At 47.5% G+C, this 18144-nt stretch overlaps 1 protein-coding gene across 2 annotated transcripts in view; it reads right to left on the bottom strand.

Moving 5' to 3' along the window:
- Positions 1-18144, bottom strand: part of LOC109900724 (multiple epidermal growth factor-like domains protein 8) — a 32800-nt gene that overhangs the window by 6796 nt on the left and 7860 nt on the right. Inside the window, exons 9-40 of one of the 2 annotated variants that reach the window (XM_031786599.1) lie at positions 17898-18043; positions 17610-17720; positions 17338-17501; positions 16800-16901; positions 16508-16655; positions 15692-15855; positions 14369-14572; positions 14070-14273; positions 13669-13914; positions 13436-13554; positions 13187-13318; positions 12802-12999; positions 12324-12563; positions 11988-12172; positions 7955-8168; positions 7461-7704; positions 7211-7343; positions 6832-7082; positions 6560-6670; positions 5386-5504; positions 4949-5186; positions 4598-4769; positions 4157-4320; positions 3800-3935; positions 3473-3704; positions 3168-3294; positions 2869-3085; positions 2529-2743; positions 2187-2382; positions 1757-1925; positions 534-726; positions 160-330 (exon numbers count right to left, since the gene is read on the bottom strand). In XM_031786599.1, coding sequence (XP_031642459.1) covers positions 160-330; positions 534-726; positions 1757-1925; positions 2187-2382; positions 2529-2743; positions 2869-3085; positions 3168-3294; positions 3473-3704; positions 3800-3935; positions 4157-4320; positions 4598-4769; positions 4949-5186; positions 5386-5504; positions 6560-6670; positions 6832-7082; positions 7211-7343; positions 7461-7704; positions 7955-8168; positions 11988-12172; positions 12324-12563; positions 12802-12999; positions 13187-13318; positions 13436-13554; positions 13669-13914; positions 14070-14273; positions 14369-14572; positions 15692-15855; positions 16508-16655; positions 16800-16901; positions 17338-17501; positions 17610-17720; positions 17898-18043 — 5665 coding nt within the window. The remainder of the gene's footprint in view (positions 1-159; positions 331-533; positions 727-1756; positions 1926-2186; positions 2383-2528; positions 2744-2868; positions 3086-3167; positions 3295-3472; positions 3705-3799; positions 3936-4156; positions 4321-4597; positions 4770-4948; positions 5187-5385; positions 5505-6559; positions 6671-6831; positions 7083-7210; positions 7344-7460; positions 7705-7954; positions 8169-11987; positions 12173-12323; positions 12564-12801; positions 13000-13186; positions 13319-13435; positions 13555-13668; positions 13915-14069; positions 14274-14368; positions 14573-15691; positions 15856-16507; positions 16656-16799; positions 16902-17337; positions 17502-17609; positions 17721-17897; positions 18044-18144) is intronic. The other variant, XM_031786601.1, reaches the window with a different exon arrangement.

Raw genomic sequence — 18144 nt, 5'->3', positions numbered from 1 at the left:
TGTAAGGTCCACACCTGTTGTATTCGGCACATGTGACTAATAAAATTTGATATGACCACAAAAGATGTTGCTGATCAGATCCAAAGTAATCCATTAATAAACTCAAAGCAAGTTGGAAAGAATATATAAATGAAGTAAAACAGACAGTGAGTCACTTACTCTGTCTGGGTCCAGAGGGTGGTCTTGGGGGTGGTCTAGCGCCCTCTTGTGTTCGTCCCGGGACAGACACACTGCGCTGTTCCCCCTGCAGAACTCCCGACAGGGGCGGCACGTCCCCCCGCCCACCGCCAACCCCACATACAGGGGCTTACACTTCTCACAGTGATCACCCTGGAACAGGAGAGAGAGAGCCACAAACATCCGTATATGATACACAATGAACTGAGAATCTGACCTGGGATCAGCACCAGTGTGTCACTAGTGTTTTGGCACTCAAGATACACACTGGGCTGTGACATGCATAATCTTACAGTTGATGTGCTGAAATACTGGGTGTGTGTATATATGTGCGTGTGTGTGTCTGCCCCACTCACCATAGTGTTGTTTTTACACTCCAGACACTTGTCAGGCTCAGACACTCCTTTACAGTTGCTGTGTTTGTTACAGCGACACTGAGACGAGCAGTTGTCCCCCACAAAGCCAAAATGACACTGACACACTCCCGGGGACACACAGGTCCCGTTGACACAGCCCTGAGCACAGACTGGCTCACACTGGCCTGACGCACTGCAGAGAGGGAGTAGAGAGAAAGAGGAGAAACAAACAGATACTATGTATGTATATGTGTGTATGTGTGTGTGTGTATGTCTACTGAATTTGTAGCTCTGTTTGTTTCCAAGTTTTAATGTCACATGCACAAGTACAGTGAAATGCCTTTCTTGCAAACTCAAATAAATAAGAAATATGAAATACACAAAGTAAGCAATAAGGATACTATATACAATAAATATTTAGAAAGTCTGTTCCAATACCATATTTACACGTGCAGGGATACTGGAGTGATGGAGGTAGATATGTATAGGGATAAAGTGACTGACTAGGCAAAAGGATATAAGATAAACAGAGTAGCAGCAGCTTGTATGTGAGTGAGTGGGAGGGTGTGTAGAGTCAGTATAAATGTAAGTGCATTTTATGTGTGAGTTAGCAGATGATGGTGTGTGTGTGTGTGTGTGTGTGTGTTGGAGTGACAGTGAGTGTGTAGGGCCCTGTGAGTGTGCTTAGAGACAGTGCAAATATTGAAATAGAAGGTCAATAAAGATATAAGACAAACTCAGTCTGTGTAGCTATTCTGTTAGCTAATTATCAGGCTTATTGTTTGGGGATAGAAGCTGTTTAAGAGCCTGTTGGTGTCAGACTTGACGCATCGGTACCACTTGTTGTGCGGAAGCAGAGAAAATAGTCTATGGTTGGAGTCTAACAATTTTTCGGGCCTTCCTTCCACACCTCCTGATAAAGATGTCCTGGATGGCAGGGAGCTCGGTCCCAGTGATGTACTGGGCTGTCCGCACAACCCTTTGTAGCGCCATACGATCGAGGTCGGTGATGCAGTCAGTCAAGATTCTCTCAATGATACAGCTGTAGAACCTTCTCAGGATACTATGTATGTATACCAACTGAATATGTAGCTGTGTTTGCAGGACAGGTGGAGTGATAGTACTGATGATTGTGATGATGAGGTTGTGTGTGTATAGCTGTGGAGGTATCCAAGTGCTGCTACTTCTGCCGTTAATGATGATTGTGACGTGTGGCTTCCTACCGGCTGAGAACGTAGCCCTGCTTGCAGGTGCAGTGGTATCCCTGGGTCAGGTCATGGCAGTCCTGGGTGATGTTACAGTGGTGGTGGCCGTTGGCACACTCATCCTCCTCTGGGCAGTGGAGGAAGGACCAGCTACGGTTTCCCTGGGGACACACTCCCTCACTCACACCTGACACACACACGGGGGAAAGTGAGGAGAAGAGGTAACTTGAAATAGTTAGTTATCGGGAGTAGAGAATATAACACTAAATGTCGGACAATAAAGTTGTATTCTATAAAGCTCATATTTTATTCTCTCTCGCTGTAATATATACACACACACACACACACACACACACACACACACACACACACACACACACACACAGGATCTATTATTCTATCCTATAAAAGGATATTCTCAAGATCTACTTAATTCTGTTCCCCTCACCGTCGAGGCCTCCCTGCTGGCAGAGTCCAGCCCCGTTGCCCCCTTGGGCAGCACACCAGCCACACTGGGGCCAGGCGATGCATTGAGAGCACTGGGTGAGCTGAGCGCACTGGGGGGAGCAAGAGTCCCCACCAGACAGCAGACGACCACACTGACCCGCCTCACAGCGCAGAGGCACGAAGGACGGACTCACACACTGGAGGAGAGGAGAGGGGGAAGGGAGGGCAGAAATATAGTCTTGTTCATTTTATAAAGCTACAATGCAGAAATATATTTTTTGCAAAACATTGACATAGATATGGCCCTACCCCGCCACCCACACACAGTCTGTCTCTGTCTTACCTGCTGCAGTGCCATGCTCCACACACAGTGCTGCCAGCCCCCGTCTGAGCCCCGGGAGCCCAGGCAGAGGTTGCAGGTGCTGAGGTGGTGGCAGGGGGGCGGGCAGGGCAGAGGGGGGGAGGACTCCACCTGCATGGGGGACACGTTGAGCAGGGCGTAGCTGAAGCACGTCCAGTCGTAGGTGGGGTTCACACTCAGGATGCGCCTGGTCTCGCCTGGGGGAACCGCAACACAACTTGTAAGAGAGTAGTTCTCAGTTTTTCCAGCCACGACTTAGTCTAGTGGTCTACCCATAGAATCCTGTCCCTAGCAATAGAAGGTGAATGGAGGTGTCTCTCACCTGTGCGTTTGAACTGGCGTGTCCACATGCACTTCCCTGAGGCGGTGCACTTGGGGCAGTCGGAGGCCTCACAGCTGGTCTCAGTACAGTTGCTGGACAGGAAGATCTCTCTCTGGTTGATCCTGCAGTCGTGTTCTGAGGTGCAGCTGACTGTACTGCTGATGCATGCTCCCTCTGGACAGTTGGTGCACCACTTACACTGCAGAGCAGACTGGGACTGACAGAGAGGGGGGGTTAGTGTGTGTGTGTGTGTGTACTGTCTGAGCTGATGTTTGTGTGCATTTGCGTGTGTGTATTACCTGTGAGGGGCTAGAGAAGGTCCTGGGGTGGCGTGCCAGACACTCGCTGCAGGTCTTCAGTCTGCGACACTGGTCTGGTAGACGAGGGGTGGGGGAGCAGGGAGACTGACCAATGGAACAGCCCAGTCTGAGAGACAGGGACAACACACCATAAAGAGGGAGAGAAGGGATAGTTTGTCACTAATTCTGAGATAGGGAAAGAATAAACATGATTACACAAAGTGACAACACCAAGAAACACCTCCAAAATAAAAGACAGTCACAACTTGGAAACAACATAATTCCCATGATAACCATAGCTTTACCTCTCAGCAGTATCAGAGGCGGCGCAGGTACCCCTGCACCAGACACAGCTGCCTGTGGTGGTGTTGCAGGCCTCGGGCGTGGGCAGCAAGGAACAGGGGTCAGAGGGAAGGGTCAGGGTGAGAAGACGCCCCAGGGTGACCCCGTTGAACCCCCCAGAGAGGAACAGCCGCCCACCCCAGCCCACCATGGCCAGAGACACTGAACGGTTAACCGGCTCGCCCACCGCCGAGTCTGAGCGAGAGGAAGGATAATCTCCACATCATCATCAAACTGAGCATATACGCAGTGTTTTGGCTAGCCACATGTAGTGTCAGTCACACAGTTACCTGGCTGTATCCAGGTGTTACAGTTGATCTGGTACAGAGACACTGTGTTGCTGTAGTCCTCCACTCCTGTCCTCCCTCCCACGATCACCATGGTGTCTTTTATCAGGGCTGCAGCGTGGAAGAAACGGGACAGGGGCTGGGGAGAGAGAGGGAGAAAGTGAGAGAGGGAGAAAGAGGGAGAAAGTGAGAGAGGGAGAAAGAAAAAATAATGTGTTAATATAAGAAAAATTGTTAAGATATAATGACGATGTCATCAATTAAGACCAGCCTGGGAACATGTAAAAGCTGTTTAAATACCGGTTAGCTAGTTGTGAAAGAAGCATGTTCTCGTGGTAAAGCTGCCGTGGTAGTACCTACCTTATTCCCCTGTGAGGGGACCAGTAGGGACCAGGTGAGGTTGGCATAATAGAGACTGTAGAGCTCTCCTGAGGGCTCCACTGTCTCCACGTGGAAGCGGTAGCCTCCGAACACGTACACGGCGTCTGTCTGCTTGTGGTACACAGCCGAGTGGCCATACAGACCTGAAGAGAGGACAGGACACACAGGAGTCAGTCAAGAGACAACACGGGAGGGTTAAGGGTTAATCAACAGACTGGTAAATTATGCAACATCATAAGGGACAGCAGTTTACAGTTCATGGTTTCAGAAATAACTCTTTGCTCCAACCATAATGGATGCACCTCAATCTTTATATTCTATGTCTACTTAGTGGGAGAGGTTCCACGAAAGCTGAGTAGGGACTTTCCAGATTGGCAGGTACTAAGTGAGTTAATGAGTGCAGGTGGAGGTCCTTCTGACCTGTAGGAGGTGTGCCGGTGTGGGGGGCGACGGTCCAGTTGCCAGAGTGGATGTTGAACTCCAGCAGGTGATGGTTGAAGCCGTTCTCTGGAGAGTAACCTCCGATGAGCAGCATAGAGGAGTCCCGACGCACCGTTAGAGTATGACCTGCCACCGGTGGCAGCACTGAGCTCTATGGGGGAAGAGGACACAGACTAATTGGTTACATAGAAGTCTATAGTAAATTGAATCGTGCGGTGTAGGCTGACAGTTAACTACCAATATTTTATGTTTAGTGTTTTTTTGTTCATATATATTTTCCCAAGTAAGGCAAGATGGTGGATAACTAAAACTAAACAAACCAACTCTGACCTTGTGCTGTCTCCACACCAGACTGCTGAGGTTGAGGCTCCACGTGTCCATGGCGACGCCCTTCTGTGTGACACCGCCCACCACCAGCATGAGGTTGTGAGTGGCTCCCTGGGCGTCAGAGAGAGGCTCATGACTGGCCAGGAGGGCAGAGGCGTGGTGGTAGCGGGGGCTGGGGGTGGAGCCTTCCTCCACTGAACTGGTCAGCATCTGAGTCCAGCGCCGCTCCAACACAGAGTACCTGAACCCACCAATCAACACAGAGAAATGACATGAACCCACCAATCAACACAGAGAGGGAAGAAAGACAGAGAAAATAACTGATATGAGTTACTTGTCATTTCAAACAATTACAACAACAAAAAAATTGCTGTTTCATAAAAGGCATCTTTAAATGAACGCTAATAAAAACACAGCCATTAAAAAGTCATCCCCCCCACCTGTATACGTTTCCCAGGATGCCCTCTGAGAGAGAGAGGCCTCCATACATCCAGAGGTTCCCCTGGGGCCCAGACACTAGAGAATGGCCCATCCGGTGGAGAAACCTGTGGGCCTGGTTCTGTGGAGGGAGGGGGAAGTTTAACCTCTTGAGTGTAGGGGGCAGTATTTTGATGTTTGGATGAAAAACATACTCAAATGAAACTGCCTATTTCTCAGGCCCAGAATCTAGAATATGCAAATAATTGTCAGATTAGGATAGAAAACACTCTAAAGTTTCCAAAACTGTCAAAATATTGTCTGTGAGTATAACAGAACTGATATTGCAGGCGAAAACCTGAGGAAACTCCACCCAGGAAGTGCTGTTTTTCCTGAAACCTCTCTGATCCATTGCATGCCTTCCCTCCATTTAAATGGAAGTCAGCCAGATTCATTTTCCTATGGCTTCCACATGGTGTGAACAGTCTTTAGACATAGTTTCAGGCTTTTATTCAGAAAAATTAGCGAAAAAGATCACATTGGATGGCTGGGTGCCAGCAGAGTTTTGCATGCATGAGCAGCTTGGAGCAGACATTTTCTCTCTCACTCCTATAGAAAAAGCTACGGTCCGGTTGAAATATGATCGATTATTTATTGTAAAAACAACCTGAGGATTGATTATAAAAAACGTTTGACATGTTTCTACGAACTTTACGGATACTATTTGGAATTTTCTTCTGCCCCGTCGTGACCGCTCGAGCCTGTGGATTTCTGAACATAACACGCCAACCAAATGGAGGTATTTCGGATTTTAAAATAATCTTCATGGAATAAAAAAAATTTTTTTTGTGTAACTGGAAGTCTCGTGAGTGCAAACACCCGAAGATCAAAGGTAAGTGATTCATTTTATTGCTTTTCTGACTTTCGTGACCAATCTACTTTGGTGCTAGCTGTTTGTAATGTTTTGTCTGCTGAGAGAGATGTCCTAACATAAACGCTTGGATAGCTTTCGCCGAAAAGCTTTTTTGAAATCTGACACGCCAGGTGGATTAACAACAAGCTAAACTGTGTTTTGCTATATTGCACTTGTGATTTCATGAAAATTTAATATTTTTAGTAATTTAATTTGACGCCATGCAATTCACTGTGACACTCTGTGGTGGGAGTGTTTTTATATATGTGTGTCCTGGTTCTTACCGCTGTGAGCTGTGTGTCCAGTAGGGTTTCCCAAACTAGGCTGCTGGAGTCCAGAGGGGTGGAGCAGTCAGAGCCGCCCCAACCATCTGCACATACACACACTCCCAGAGACTAAAACGTACACATAGAGAGGGTTAACATTAGAGACACACAAGAGACTGCAATATATAGGAACAGGATAAACAAAGAGGAAAACATCAAAACACCAACAAAACAACAATGAGCATTCAAAGTGTCTTGCAGTCACAGTGCTAGTGTTCAGTCCCTCTCACCAAGTTACAGGAGCCTCGGCCCTCTGCTAGCCCACAGCCCTCGGGACAGAGGGGCCTGTCGCAGTACGGTCCCCCATACCCCTGAGTACACTGGCACAGTCCCTCGCTGCACTGCGCCCCTCCCTGGCATACGGGTGACCCATCCTCCCCCGCCTCAGAAACCTGGCGACAACGCCGCACCCAGAAGGAGGCGTTGAAACCCTGAGGGCGGTCGGACGAGACGTTGGCCTCAAAGTACACAGAAATCACACCTGGGAGAGAAAAACAGAGGGATCAGAGAGGGAATCTTTCAATACTACTCATGATATTTACAGTCAGAAAATAAGTAGGAGAAAAACTTTATTTTAAAACTTTTTAAAAAATGACTAGAAGTTTTAACCTGAAGTTGCCTCCACTGTAATTGGATGAGTCCGGGTCGTCCCACAGAACGCGCCAATCAGGTTGTGGTCTGAGTGCACCACCCCGTTGCTCAAGAAACGAGGCAGGCCATCAAACACGTAAACGTAGGAGCTCTGTGTGTGAGTGACAGAAAATACATCTCAGGCCATGGGAATGCTGGTGGCTCTGTTCACTACAGCACAATAAACATCAGTCTGTGTTGTAGGAGTTAGTGTGTAGTTAGTACTCACAGTGCACTGTGTGTAGGAGTCTGGGTGCAGGGTGAGAGCCACAGGAGGGCACAGCTCGCCAGGCTCACAGGGGACCAAGTTCTCAGAGACAGACAGGACCCACAGACAGTGGGAGAGTCCCCCCTTCCCCCCGACGCCCCCTCGCCACCCCAGGGAGGACGAGATGGGGAGTTCAGAGAGGGGTGACTGATGGGACAGGATCACAGAGCGCCCCTGACACTGACGGAAACAGGTGCCATTATTCCTGAGGAAGAGAGAGTTGTATAAGTGATATGCATTAAGAAAGAAATTCAAACATTCAAATGTATAGTGAAGCAGGTTCTTAATTACAGAGCACATAGCAACTAGTTGCTGATGCACAGTACACATACTGTTCTATAAAACAGATCCTTTACAGAATGCCTATTATTTTCCCCTTGTAATGCTGCAAAACTAATTTCCTCACTGGGGATAATAAATCCATTCATCCAGAGTCCATTGTCTGTCCCCCTCACCTGGGGTCTCCGTAATATCCAGGCAAGCAGGATTCACAGTGTGGTCCCTGGGTGTGGTGTGTGCAGTAGCATTGGCCTGTCTGATTGTGGCAGAAGCCCAGGAGGGGGCCTCCATGGCCGTTACACTGGCAGGGCACACAGCCCCCGCCCCCGGCCAGCGCAGAACCAAAACTCCCTGGTCGACAGTGCTCACACTGGAGACCCATTGTCCAATCTGAGGAGAAGGGAGAACGGAGAGCACATTAACTAATTAGAGAAAGTTATAACTTTTGAAATTAATAAACTACAGTCGTGGCCAAAAGTTTTGAGAATGTGAACATTTAAATGTGTCAAAGTATGCTGCCTCAGTTTGTATGATGGCAATTTGCATATACAGTGCCTTGCGAAAGTATTCGGCCCCCTTGAACTTTGCGACCTTTTGCCACATTTCAGGCTTCAAACATAAAGATATAAAACTGTATTTTTTTGTGAAGAATCAACAACAAGTGGGACACAATCATGAAGTGGAACGACATTTATTGGATATTTCAAACTTTTTTAACAAATCAAAAACGGACAAATTGGGCGTGCAAAATTATTCAGCCCCCTTAAGTTAATACTTTGTAGCGCCACCTTTTGCTGCGATTACAGCTGTAAGTCGCTTGGGGTATGTCTCAATCAGTTTTGCACATCGAGAGACTGACATTTTTTCCCATTCCTCCTTGCAAAACAGCTCGAGCTCAGTGAGGTTGGATGGAGAGCATTTGTGAACAGCAGTTTTCAGTTCTTTCCACAGATTCTCGATTGGATTCAGGTCTGGACTTTGACTTGGCCATTCTAACACCTGGATATGTTTATTTTTGAACCATTCCATTGTAGATTTTGCTTTATGTTTTGGATCATTGTCGTGTTGGAAGACAAATCTCCGTCCCAGTCTCAGGTCTTTTGCAGACTCCATCAGGTTTTCTTCCAGAATGGTCCTGTATTTGGCTCCATCCATCTTCCCATCAATTTTAACCATCTTCCCTGTCCCTGCTGAAGAAAAGCAGGCCCAAACCATGATGCTGCCACCACCATGTTTGACAGTGAGGACGGTGTGTTCAGGGTGATGAGCTGTGTTGCTTTTACGCCAAACATAACGTTTTGCATTGTTGCCAAAAAGTTCAATTTGGTTTCATCTGACCAGAGCACCTTCTTCCACATGTTTGGTGTGTCTCCCAGGTGGCATGTGGCAATCTTTAAACAACACTTTTTATGGAGATCTTTAAGAAATGGCTTTCTTCTTGCCACTCTTCCATAAAGGCCAGATTTGTGCAATATACGACTGATTGTTGTCCTATGGACAGAGTCTCCCACCTCGGCTGTAGATCTCTGCAGTTCATCCAGAGTGATCATGGGTCTCTTGGCTGCATCTCTGATCAGTCTTCTCCTTGTATGAGCTGAAAGTTTAGAGGGACGGCCAGGTCTTGGTAGATTTGCAGTGGTCTGATACTCATTCCATTTCAATAGTATCGCTTGCACAGTGCTCCTTGGGATGTTTAAAGCTTGGGAAATCTTTTTGTATCCAAATCCGGCTTTAAACTTCTTCACAACAGTATCTCGGACCTGCCTGGTGTGTTCCTTGTTCTTCATGATGCTCTCTGTGCTTTTAACGGACCTCTGAGACTATCACAGTGCAGGTGCATTTATACGGAGACTTGATTACACACAGGTGGATTGTATTTATCATCATTAGTCATTTAGGTCAACATTGGATCATTCAGAGATCCTCACTGAACTTCTGGAGAGAGTTTGCTGCACTGAAAGTAAAGGGGCTGAATAATTTTGCACGCCCAATTTGTCAGTTTTTGATTTGTTAAAAAAGTTTGAAATATCCAATAAATGTCGTTCCACTTCATGATTGTGTCCCACTTGTTGTTGATTCTTCACAAAAAAATACAGTTTTATTTCTTTATGTTTGAAGCCTGAAATGTGGCAAAAGGTCGCAAAGTTCAAGGGGGCCGAATACTTTCGCAAGGCACTGTACCTCAGAATGTTATGAAGAGTGATCAGAGGAATTGCAATTAACTGCAAAGTCCCTCTTTGCCATGCAAATGAACTGAATCCCCCAAAAACATTTTCACTGCATTTCAGCCCTGCCACAAAAGGACCAGCTGACATCATGTCAGTGATTCTCTCGTTAACACAAGTGTGAGTGTTGACGAGGACAAGGCTGGAGATCACTCTGTCATGCTGATTGAGTTTGAATAACAGACTAGAAGCTTCAAAAGTAGGGTGGTACTTGGAATCATTGTTCTTCCTCTGCCAATCATGGTTACCTGCAAGGAAACACATGCTGTGCTTTGCACAAAAAGGGCTTCACAGGCAAGGATATTGCTGCCAGTAAGATTGCACCTAAATCAACCATTTATCAGCTCATCAAGAACTTCAAGGAGAGCGGTTCAATTGTTGTGACGAAGGCCTCAGGGCACCCAAGAAAGTCCAGCAAGCGCCAGGACCTTGATGTTGATTCAGCTGGGCACCACCAGTACAGAGCTTGCTCAGGAACGGCAGCAGGCAGAAGACTTTTGGAGCCACTTCTCTTCAGGAAAAACATCAGGGACAGACTGATATTCTGCAAAGGTATAGGGATTGGACTGCTGAGGGCTGGGGTGAAGTCATTTTCTCTGATGAATCCCCTTTCTTATCGTTTGGGGCATCCAGAAAAAAAGCTTGTCCGGAGAAGACAAGGTGAGCGCTACCATCAGTCCTGTGTCATGCCAACAGTAAAGCATCCTGAGACAATTCATGTGTGGGGTTGCTTCTCAGCCAAGGGAGTGGGCTCACTCCCAATTTTGCCTAAGAACACAGCCATGAATAAAGAATGGTACCAACACATCCTCCGAGAGCAACTTCTCCCAACCATCCAAGAACAGTGTGGAGACAAACAACGCCTTTTCCAGCATGATGGAGCACCTTGCCATAAGGCAAAATGATAACCAAGTGGCTCGGGGAACAAAACATCGATATTTTGGGTCCATGGCCACGAAACTCCCCAGAACTCCCCTTAATCCCATTGAGAACTTGTGGTCAATCCTCAAGGGGCGGATGGACAAACAAAGCCCCACAAATTCTGACAAACTCCAAGCATTGATTATGCAAGAATGGGCTGCCATCAGTCAGGATGAGGCCCAGAAGTTAATTGACAGCATGCCAGGGTGGATTGCAGGGGTCTTGAAAAAGAAGGGTCAACACTGCAAATATTGAGTCTTTGCATCAACTTCATGTAATTGTCAATAAAAGCCTTTGACACTTATGAAATGCTTGTAATTATACTTCAGTATTTCATAGTAACATCTGATCAAAATATCTAAAGACACTGAAGCAGCAAACTTTGTGAAAATTAATATTTGTGTCATTCTCTGTTATGAATTTGATGTATAATGACTAAATGATGTATACATTTAAAGTAATGATAGGACTTTATCTAAAAGAATTCTACCCTGTCTCTGTATAATGATGAAGAATGTTTGTCCATAAGAAAAGAGGGACTGTTAGCAGGCAAGGAACTGTGGCAGACAACTTGTGACCACTGTGAAAATTATAACAGGGAAGGAAGTCTCCCCACCTAGGGAGGGGAGAAACCATGGGCTTGCAGTAGATTGTGTAACATGATTCCAAGCAGGATGTGATAAGCGATGTATGCGTAGGAGAAGACTTGTAAACTAGACTGTCATTGTCTGAGAGGGACATTTATGACGAAATGGGAGATATATAAACCAATGTACATGATGATTGGTAGAGCTCTCGTAAATAAACGTAAATAAACGTTGCTGACTATTGTAGACTGGCCTCTGTCTGTTTCATTTCAACAAGAATCTTACAAATTCTTGGTAGCAGACCGAGTAGTTTAATTGAAGTTCAGTATATGAATATTGAGAACATAATTCTCTTAACATTCTCAAAACGTTTGGCCACGACTGTATATTTTGTTTTTCTGGTCATTTTGGGGTGTTGCTGTAATTTTTCCTTTTTTGGAAGGCTTAGAATGGGCTGATATTTATGTCTGTCTCACCCTGGCAGTGGTCACAGATGCCTGGGGCAGTGATACAGGTGCTGTGGAAGTTACAGCCACAGTCCACGTCACACTCCACCCCGCTCAGCACCAGTGTGGCTGGGTCAGATGTCCAGCCCAGGGAACACTCACACTCGAACCGCGGGCTGCCGCTGCACTGGCCCTCACGACACTCATTATAACAACTGGAGCAGAAAGAGAGAGGTCGGCTTTAGGAGAATAGAGTTATTCAGAGAACGAGACATAAAAGCTAGTGGAAGGGAAAAGGGCTTGTCATGATAGGGAGGATGAGAGGGAGAGAAAAAGAGCGTCAGGGAGTGAGAGAGAGAGGCTCACGTCTGGTTGCAGTGCAGGGTGCCGTCCCCGGTGTAGCCCCTCTCACAGTGGCACTCAAAGGAGGTGGGGGTGTTGACACAGGTGGCGAAGGGGTGGCAGCTGTGGAGGCCCAGCCTGCATTCCTCCACATCGGGACAGCTGGGGTAGGACCAGACTGGGTCCCTCTCCCCCTCCTCCATGTGCTCCAGCTCCATCTCCATCTCCATGGGCCGTGGAGGGGCCAAGGTCTGGGGCTCAGGACTAGAGGGGGAGGAGGAATAACAAGGTTCAGCATTACATCCTAATGCAGAGAGGTGGTCTGGTATTGACATGGTAACTTCACAGGCAGGTCCAGTGTACGTAGGCATCAGTTACACTGGACCTGATCAGATAATGATTTTTTCCATCACCACAGCCCATTTTGTGGGCTTGTCCTCAGTTGAAGTCAAACCTGGGTAAGTAAGCATTTTGAAGTGTGGTAGTTTGCTGGTCATCATACCTGGTAGCCCGTACTTCATCGACAGCCACACTGCAGTTATACACAGAGGGGTCGTCCATCCCTCCCCAGTCTCCTCGTAGACACCTGCCGATGGTGGGGTTGTTGTAGTCTCCACACCAGCCGCACTGAAACGTCTGGAGACAGTCTGTACAGGTGACCAGAGCTGAGCATTGCTTACACTGGGGCACTGAGTGAACACTGGAGTGGGGGAGAGAGGGATGGAGGGAGGATTGGGGGAAGGAGGGAGAGAGAGAGAGGGAGAGAGAAAAGGTTATTGAACGTTGTTGGTACATAATAGATTCTAAATAGGAAAGAGAAATAAGATTAAACCTCCATTTTAAACTGCTGACTACAGGAGTTCAGCTCATTGGTTCTAATGGTTTACCTGTCATACCAGTCCCTGCACTCTCCGTAGGGATACTTGGTGAGGTAGGCAGCGAAGTAGAAGCAGGCCTGGGCCGACTCACACCACGCACACTGACTGGAGTTAGACAGACACTCTCCACACGTCCTCCTCCTGTTTACAGAGGTGGGGAAGGGAGAGAGAGAGAGAGAGGTGGAGAGAGTTACATAACCTAGAAGTAATTGCCCCAAGCAACATTATATTATGATGAGACTGACAGTGGGTACTCACTGGTTGCAGACTTTAGGGCACCCCTCTGGGTCGCGAATGGATCCATCCAGTCTTCCCCGTCGGCTGCATTGGTAGTCACCCTTCTTGCTGGAGTTGATCTGCCACTCACAGTAGTGGTCCTGTCGGCCAAAGATCATAAGAGTCAAAGGTCTATAAGATCTATAAGGGGAGTATAAAAAATATTAAATGTTTTATGAAGCTAATGGCAGTGAGGTGTTCTGTATGTTAAATACCTGAGTGCAGGCGGAGCAGTCCCTGTACTCCTCACAGAGGGTGCATTGTGGAGGGGTCAGCAGCAGGTGGCGTTCCCCTCCCCCCTGGTCCTCCGGGCAGGACTCCAGGTCAGGCAGTGCACGGAACAGACAGCGGCCCAGAGATGGGCACCAGCCACAGGACTGGTCTGACAGACATGCCAAGCAAGACTGGTACCCCGAGCAAGAGCCAGAACGGTACGGCTCCAAGAACAGGAAGGAAATCTCCTACAGAGAGAAAGAAAGGAGATCAACAAAAAAAAGAGATTGAGAGACAGTGGGAGAAACAAACATCTTCAATATTGATGTTAAGGGTATTGAGCCTCAGTATTACTGTGAAAACCTTTTGTTTATAAAATGTGTAATTGTCAGCTGGTACTCACACTTCCGCCGGGCAGAGCGGTTCTGTTCCAGGTCAGGGCCATCTCACTGGTCTGTCCAGAGCCTGAGTTGTTGAGGTATCCCTCGGCCTGGACCAGGTAGCGGTTCCCCCGGGTCAGGTTGGGAAACAGACGACCCATGTCAGGACGGGACAGCAGCTTCGTCTCCTTCTCCTGGTGAGCTGCCCAGCGACCTACCACCTCCTTCTGAGTGGAGGAGGAAGAGGGAGTGAGAGAGTTCAGTAAAACAAATTACAGGCTGGATCTACTCGACCATCTCCCGCTCTTTCTCCCTCGCTCACCAGTTGCAGGGAGTTGGGTCCAGCAGCCATGCGGGCCTCAAAGTGTAGCCTCTGTATCCGGGCCCACATGGAAACTGTCTCGGTGGGAGGGGGTGCAGGTGGAGGGGCACCCCACAGAGGGTGGATGAAGCCCCGGAACTGCAGGGTGACATCCATCTCTGTGGTGGGGCTGAGGATGATGGAGGTGCTGCGCAGGATGGACACCTGAAGGCATGGAGGTTCAAGAGGGATTGGATGGTGGTGTTACAACAGACAGCAAGGTACAACATGTCAGAAGTCAGCAGCATTACATTCAGTCAGATAAGAGTTTGGGAAGCCCACAGTATCTTAAGCAGGGTGGGAGCAGGGTAAGTATTTAGAGGGGCTTTAGAGACACAGTATAGCTAGAAGTAGAGGTAACACCAGGGGTGAAAGGTGGTACAGTGTCCTTGCAAAGAAAGTGGGGGTACGCCATACCGGTAAAGCACGGGCCTATCATAATAATTAAAACAAAATGTCAAGAAAACTGTAGGCTACTACTCCATTATTTTTCATTACCACATGTCAGAGGCATGAAACATTTGCGAATGGACTTGAAAATAAATGGGTGGTATTAGCCTACACTCCAAACTGTAATGTGGTTCGATGAGAACACTGACATTTTGACAAGCCAGAGTTAAGTGGCCGACACCAGGACAGCAGTGGACGCATAAATTATTGCCTAATGATAATCGCCAAATGTCATTACACTTTTTGGTGTTTTGTGCAAAAGATGTGGCTTTCCATTCACCACTGCTTGGAGGCTGGAACTATGTTGAGAGTGGATGAATGTGCCTGGATAACCTAGTAAAGGAGCCCTCTGGAGACATGTTGAGACTGGATAACCTAGTAAAGGAGCCCTCTGGAGACATGTTGAGACTGGATAACCTAGTAAAAGGAGCCCTTTGAAGTGATTGTTTGACAAATCAGATGAAAACATCATGACTGGTTGTGTTTGTGAGGGAATCGAACCCACGAGCCACACAGGACCACAATACTTGGCGGTAGGGTTGTCACGAGTAGTACCAGTATACTGATACTCAGAGGTAATTGTGGCATGACACAAAACATGGAGCGGAGTAAATGTTCTGAGGAAACAGTCCTAATGTTGGAAACAAGCAGTCTGATGTCACCCAGAATTCAGTTTATTTTCCAAGCTATAACACACAATCTACATACAGTAGGTTTTTTAAAAGACCAAAGAGTTATGTCTGCTTTGTGTTTTCCTTTTTGCCATGGAAAATCAGTTATAGTAGCATTGCGATGTTGGCAATGTGACAACCTTACTTGGCGTGGCCTCTGTACCTTGTCAGGCTGGGAGTCATTGCGGGGGTGCTGGAAGGTGAGCAGGTGCAGTCCCGGGACATAGTTCTCAGTGCGACAGGAAAGGAGTGAGGTGAGGAAACGGGTACGCTCCCCCCACCAGCCATACGCCCCTGAGATCTGGTCCACACGGCAAGCACTTTGATCTGCAATACCGAGAGGGAGAGCTCATTAAACAACACGCACAGTACCAGACCTTAATCTTACAATACTTTTCATTTTTATTTAACTAGGCAAGTCAGTTAAGAACAAATTCTTATTTACAATGACGGCCTATCAGAAGGCAAATTGCCTCCTGCGGGGACAGGGGCTAGGATTAAAAATAAATAACAAATATAGGACAAAACACACACAACAAGAGACACCACAACACTACATAAAGAGAGACCTAAAACGACAACATAGCATGGCAGCAACACATAAAAACACAGCATGGTAGCAACACAACATGACAATATGGCAGCAGCACAAAACATGGTACAAACATTATTGGGCAAGAAGGTAGAGACAGCAATACATCACACGAAGCAGCCACAACTGTAAGTAAGAACGTCCATGATTGATTCTTTGAATGACGAGATGGAGATTAAACGCAGTGAACTGAAAAGAGGAGCGACCCAGGGATGTGTGTGCTTTGGGGACAGAATGTGACTGGCAGATGGGTGTTGTATGTGGAGGATGAGGGCTTCAGTAGATATCTAGTGGGGAGCCCCAATTCATGGTCCCTCATGTCTTTTTTCTCCTATGCATTTTAGCTTTTGATATTTGTATTTCCCCTCCTCCCTCTGTGCATCTTACCTGACACAGGTAGGCAGGACTCGTTCTGGACACACCAGCCGAAGTCACCGGGGGCACGGGGCAGGGAACCTGGAGCCCCACTGAACACCAGGCAGGACTGGCAGTCAGACAGAAAGCGGGCCAGGCCCAGGCACCCTGTGCTGCCACACTGGAGAGAGACAGTTGAACCTTGTTTTTATCCATGGTCAATTTAGATTCTTAGAAGGTGGATGGGGAGGACAGATTGAGGAGGTTTGGGTTGAAGATGGAGAAAAATGGATGGAAAAAGCAGGGTGTTGGATAGGTGTGTTACCGGGTTGGTGGGTTGGTACTCCCGACAGCGGCCCTCACACCAGCTGCATTCTGGGTTCTTCAGACACATGCTCTCGTCTGGTGCCTCGGCACACACAGCGTCCTGACACACACAGAAATGGACAGTCAAAGATATACACACCACAGCAGAGCTCTCCAACCATGTTCCTGGAGAGTTACTGTCCTGTAGGTTTTCGCTCCAACCCTAATACTAATAATTTGCTGGTTGATAAGATTGAATCAGATTAGTTACAACTGGGGTTGGTGTGAAAACCTACAGGAGGGTATCTCTCCAGGAACAGGGTTGGAGAGCCCTGCACCACACTATACTGTGAACTACCACAAAATTGTGCACAAGAAATACAATGTTAACAAGTCCTGCGTTCAATCCCCCAAAAACATTATCACTGAAAAACATTATGCTTCAGGAGATGAGAGAATTGCAGTTTCAACCATCCTCCTCTCCCCCATTCCATATGCCCCCGTCCACCATGCAATAATATTCCTTAATAAACTCTCCATCCCTCCCCCTTCCTTACTTCTTGACTCACCCGGTCTCCTGGGTCGCTGCTCACGAACAGTGGAACTTTGTACGCCACCAGGTCTCCACGGGCAATACCACTGTAACCCCCGGCAACCAGCAGCACCCTGCCCTCCATCACAGCAGCTACATGGGAGTACCGCCCTCTCACAGCCTCTCCTCCTGTACGAAAAGAGAGAGAGAGATGATTCAACATAAAGCAACATGAATATGTCTGTGTATGAGCGAGTGAGAATGTGTGTGTGTGTGTGTGTGTGTGTAGGGACTCACTGTGTTGGAGGCTCGACCCAGCTGACACCCACTGGTGACACCCCAGGTGGTAGAAGAAGATTTCCTCATCATAACACTTCTCCTCCTGGTAGTGGATGTGCACATTTCCCCCTGAGAGAGAGTGAGCAAGCAAGCGAGTGAGTGAGTGAGAGAAAGAGAATAAGAGCAATATTAGAGGGAAAAGGGGCTGGACAGCAAACAATTGTATGAATCCATTCAAGAGGTCTCCATCCCTTTCCTATATTCTCTGTGATCACCATCTCCACCTCTACCATACGTCCCCCTCACCATAGACCACCATGTAGTTTCCGATGACGGTGGCTGAGTGGAAGGCTCTCTCCCTGGGGCCTGTGGCTGGGAAACGGGAACGGAAAGAGGTCCAGAACCTCCGGTCCACGTGGAATACATCTGTGGAGTTCACACGTACACTGAACCTGAAGGGGAGAGAGAGGCAGGAAGGAGGCAGATTATTTTATACAATAGAAACAGTCCAACGTTAACACAGACACCTGCTGAGACACAAATAGATACCAAC

The sequence above is a fragment of the Oncorhynchus kisutch genome, linkage group LG2 (genome assembly GCF_002021735.2).
Source record: "Oncorhynchus kisutch isolate 150728-3 linkage group LG2, Okis_V2, whole genome shotgun sequence".
In the NCBI taxonomy this organism is placed as follows: domain Eukaryota; kingdom Metazoa; phylum Chordata; class Actinopteri; order Salmoniformes; family Salmonidae; genus Oncorhynchus; species Oncorhynchus kisutch.
This window is presented reverse-complemented; position numbering and strand designations above follow the sequence as displayed.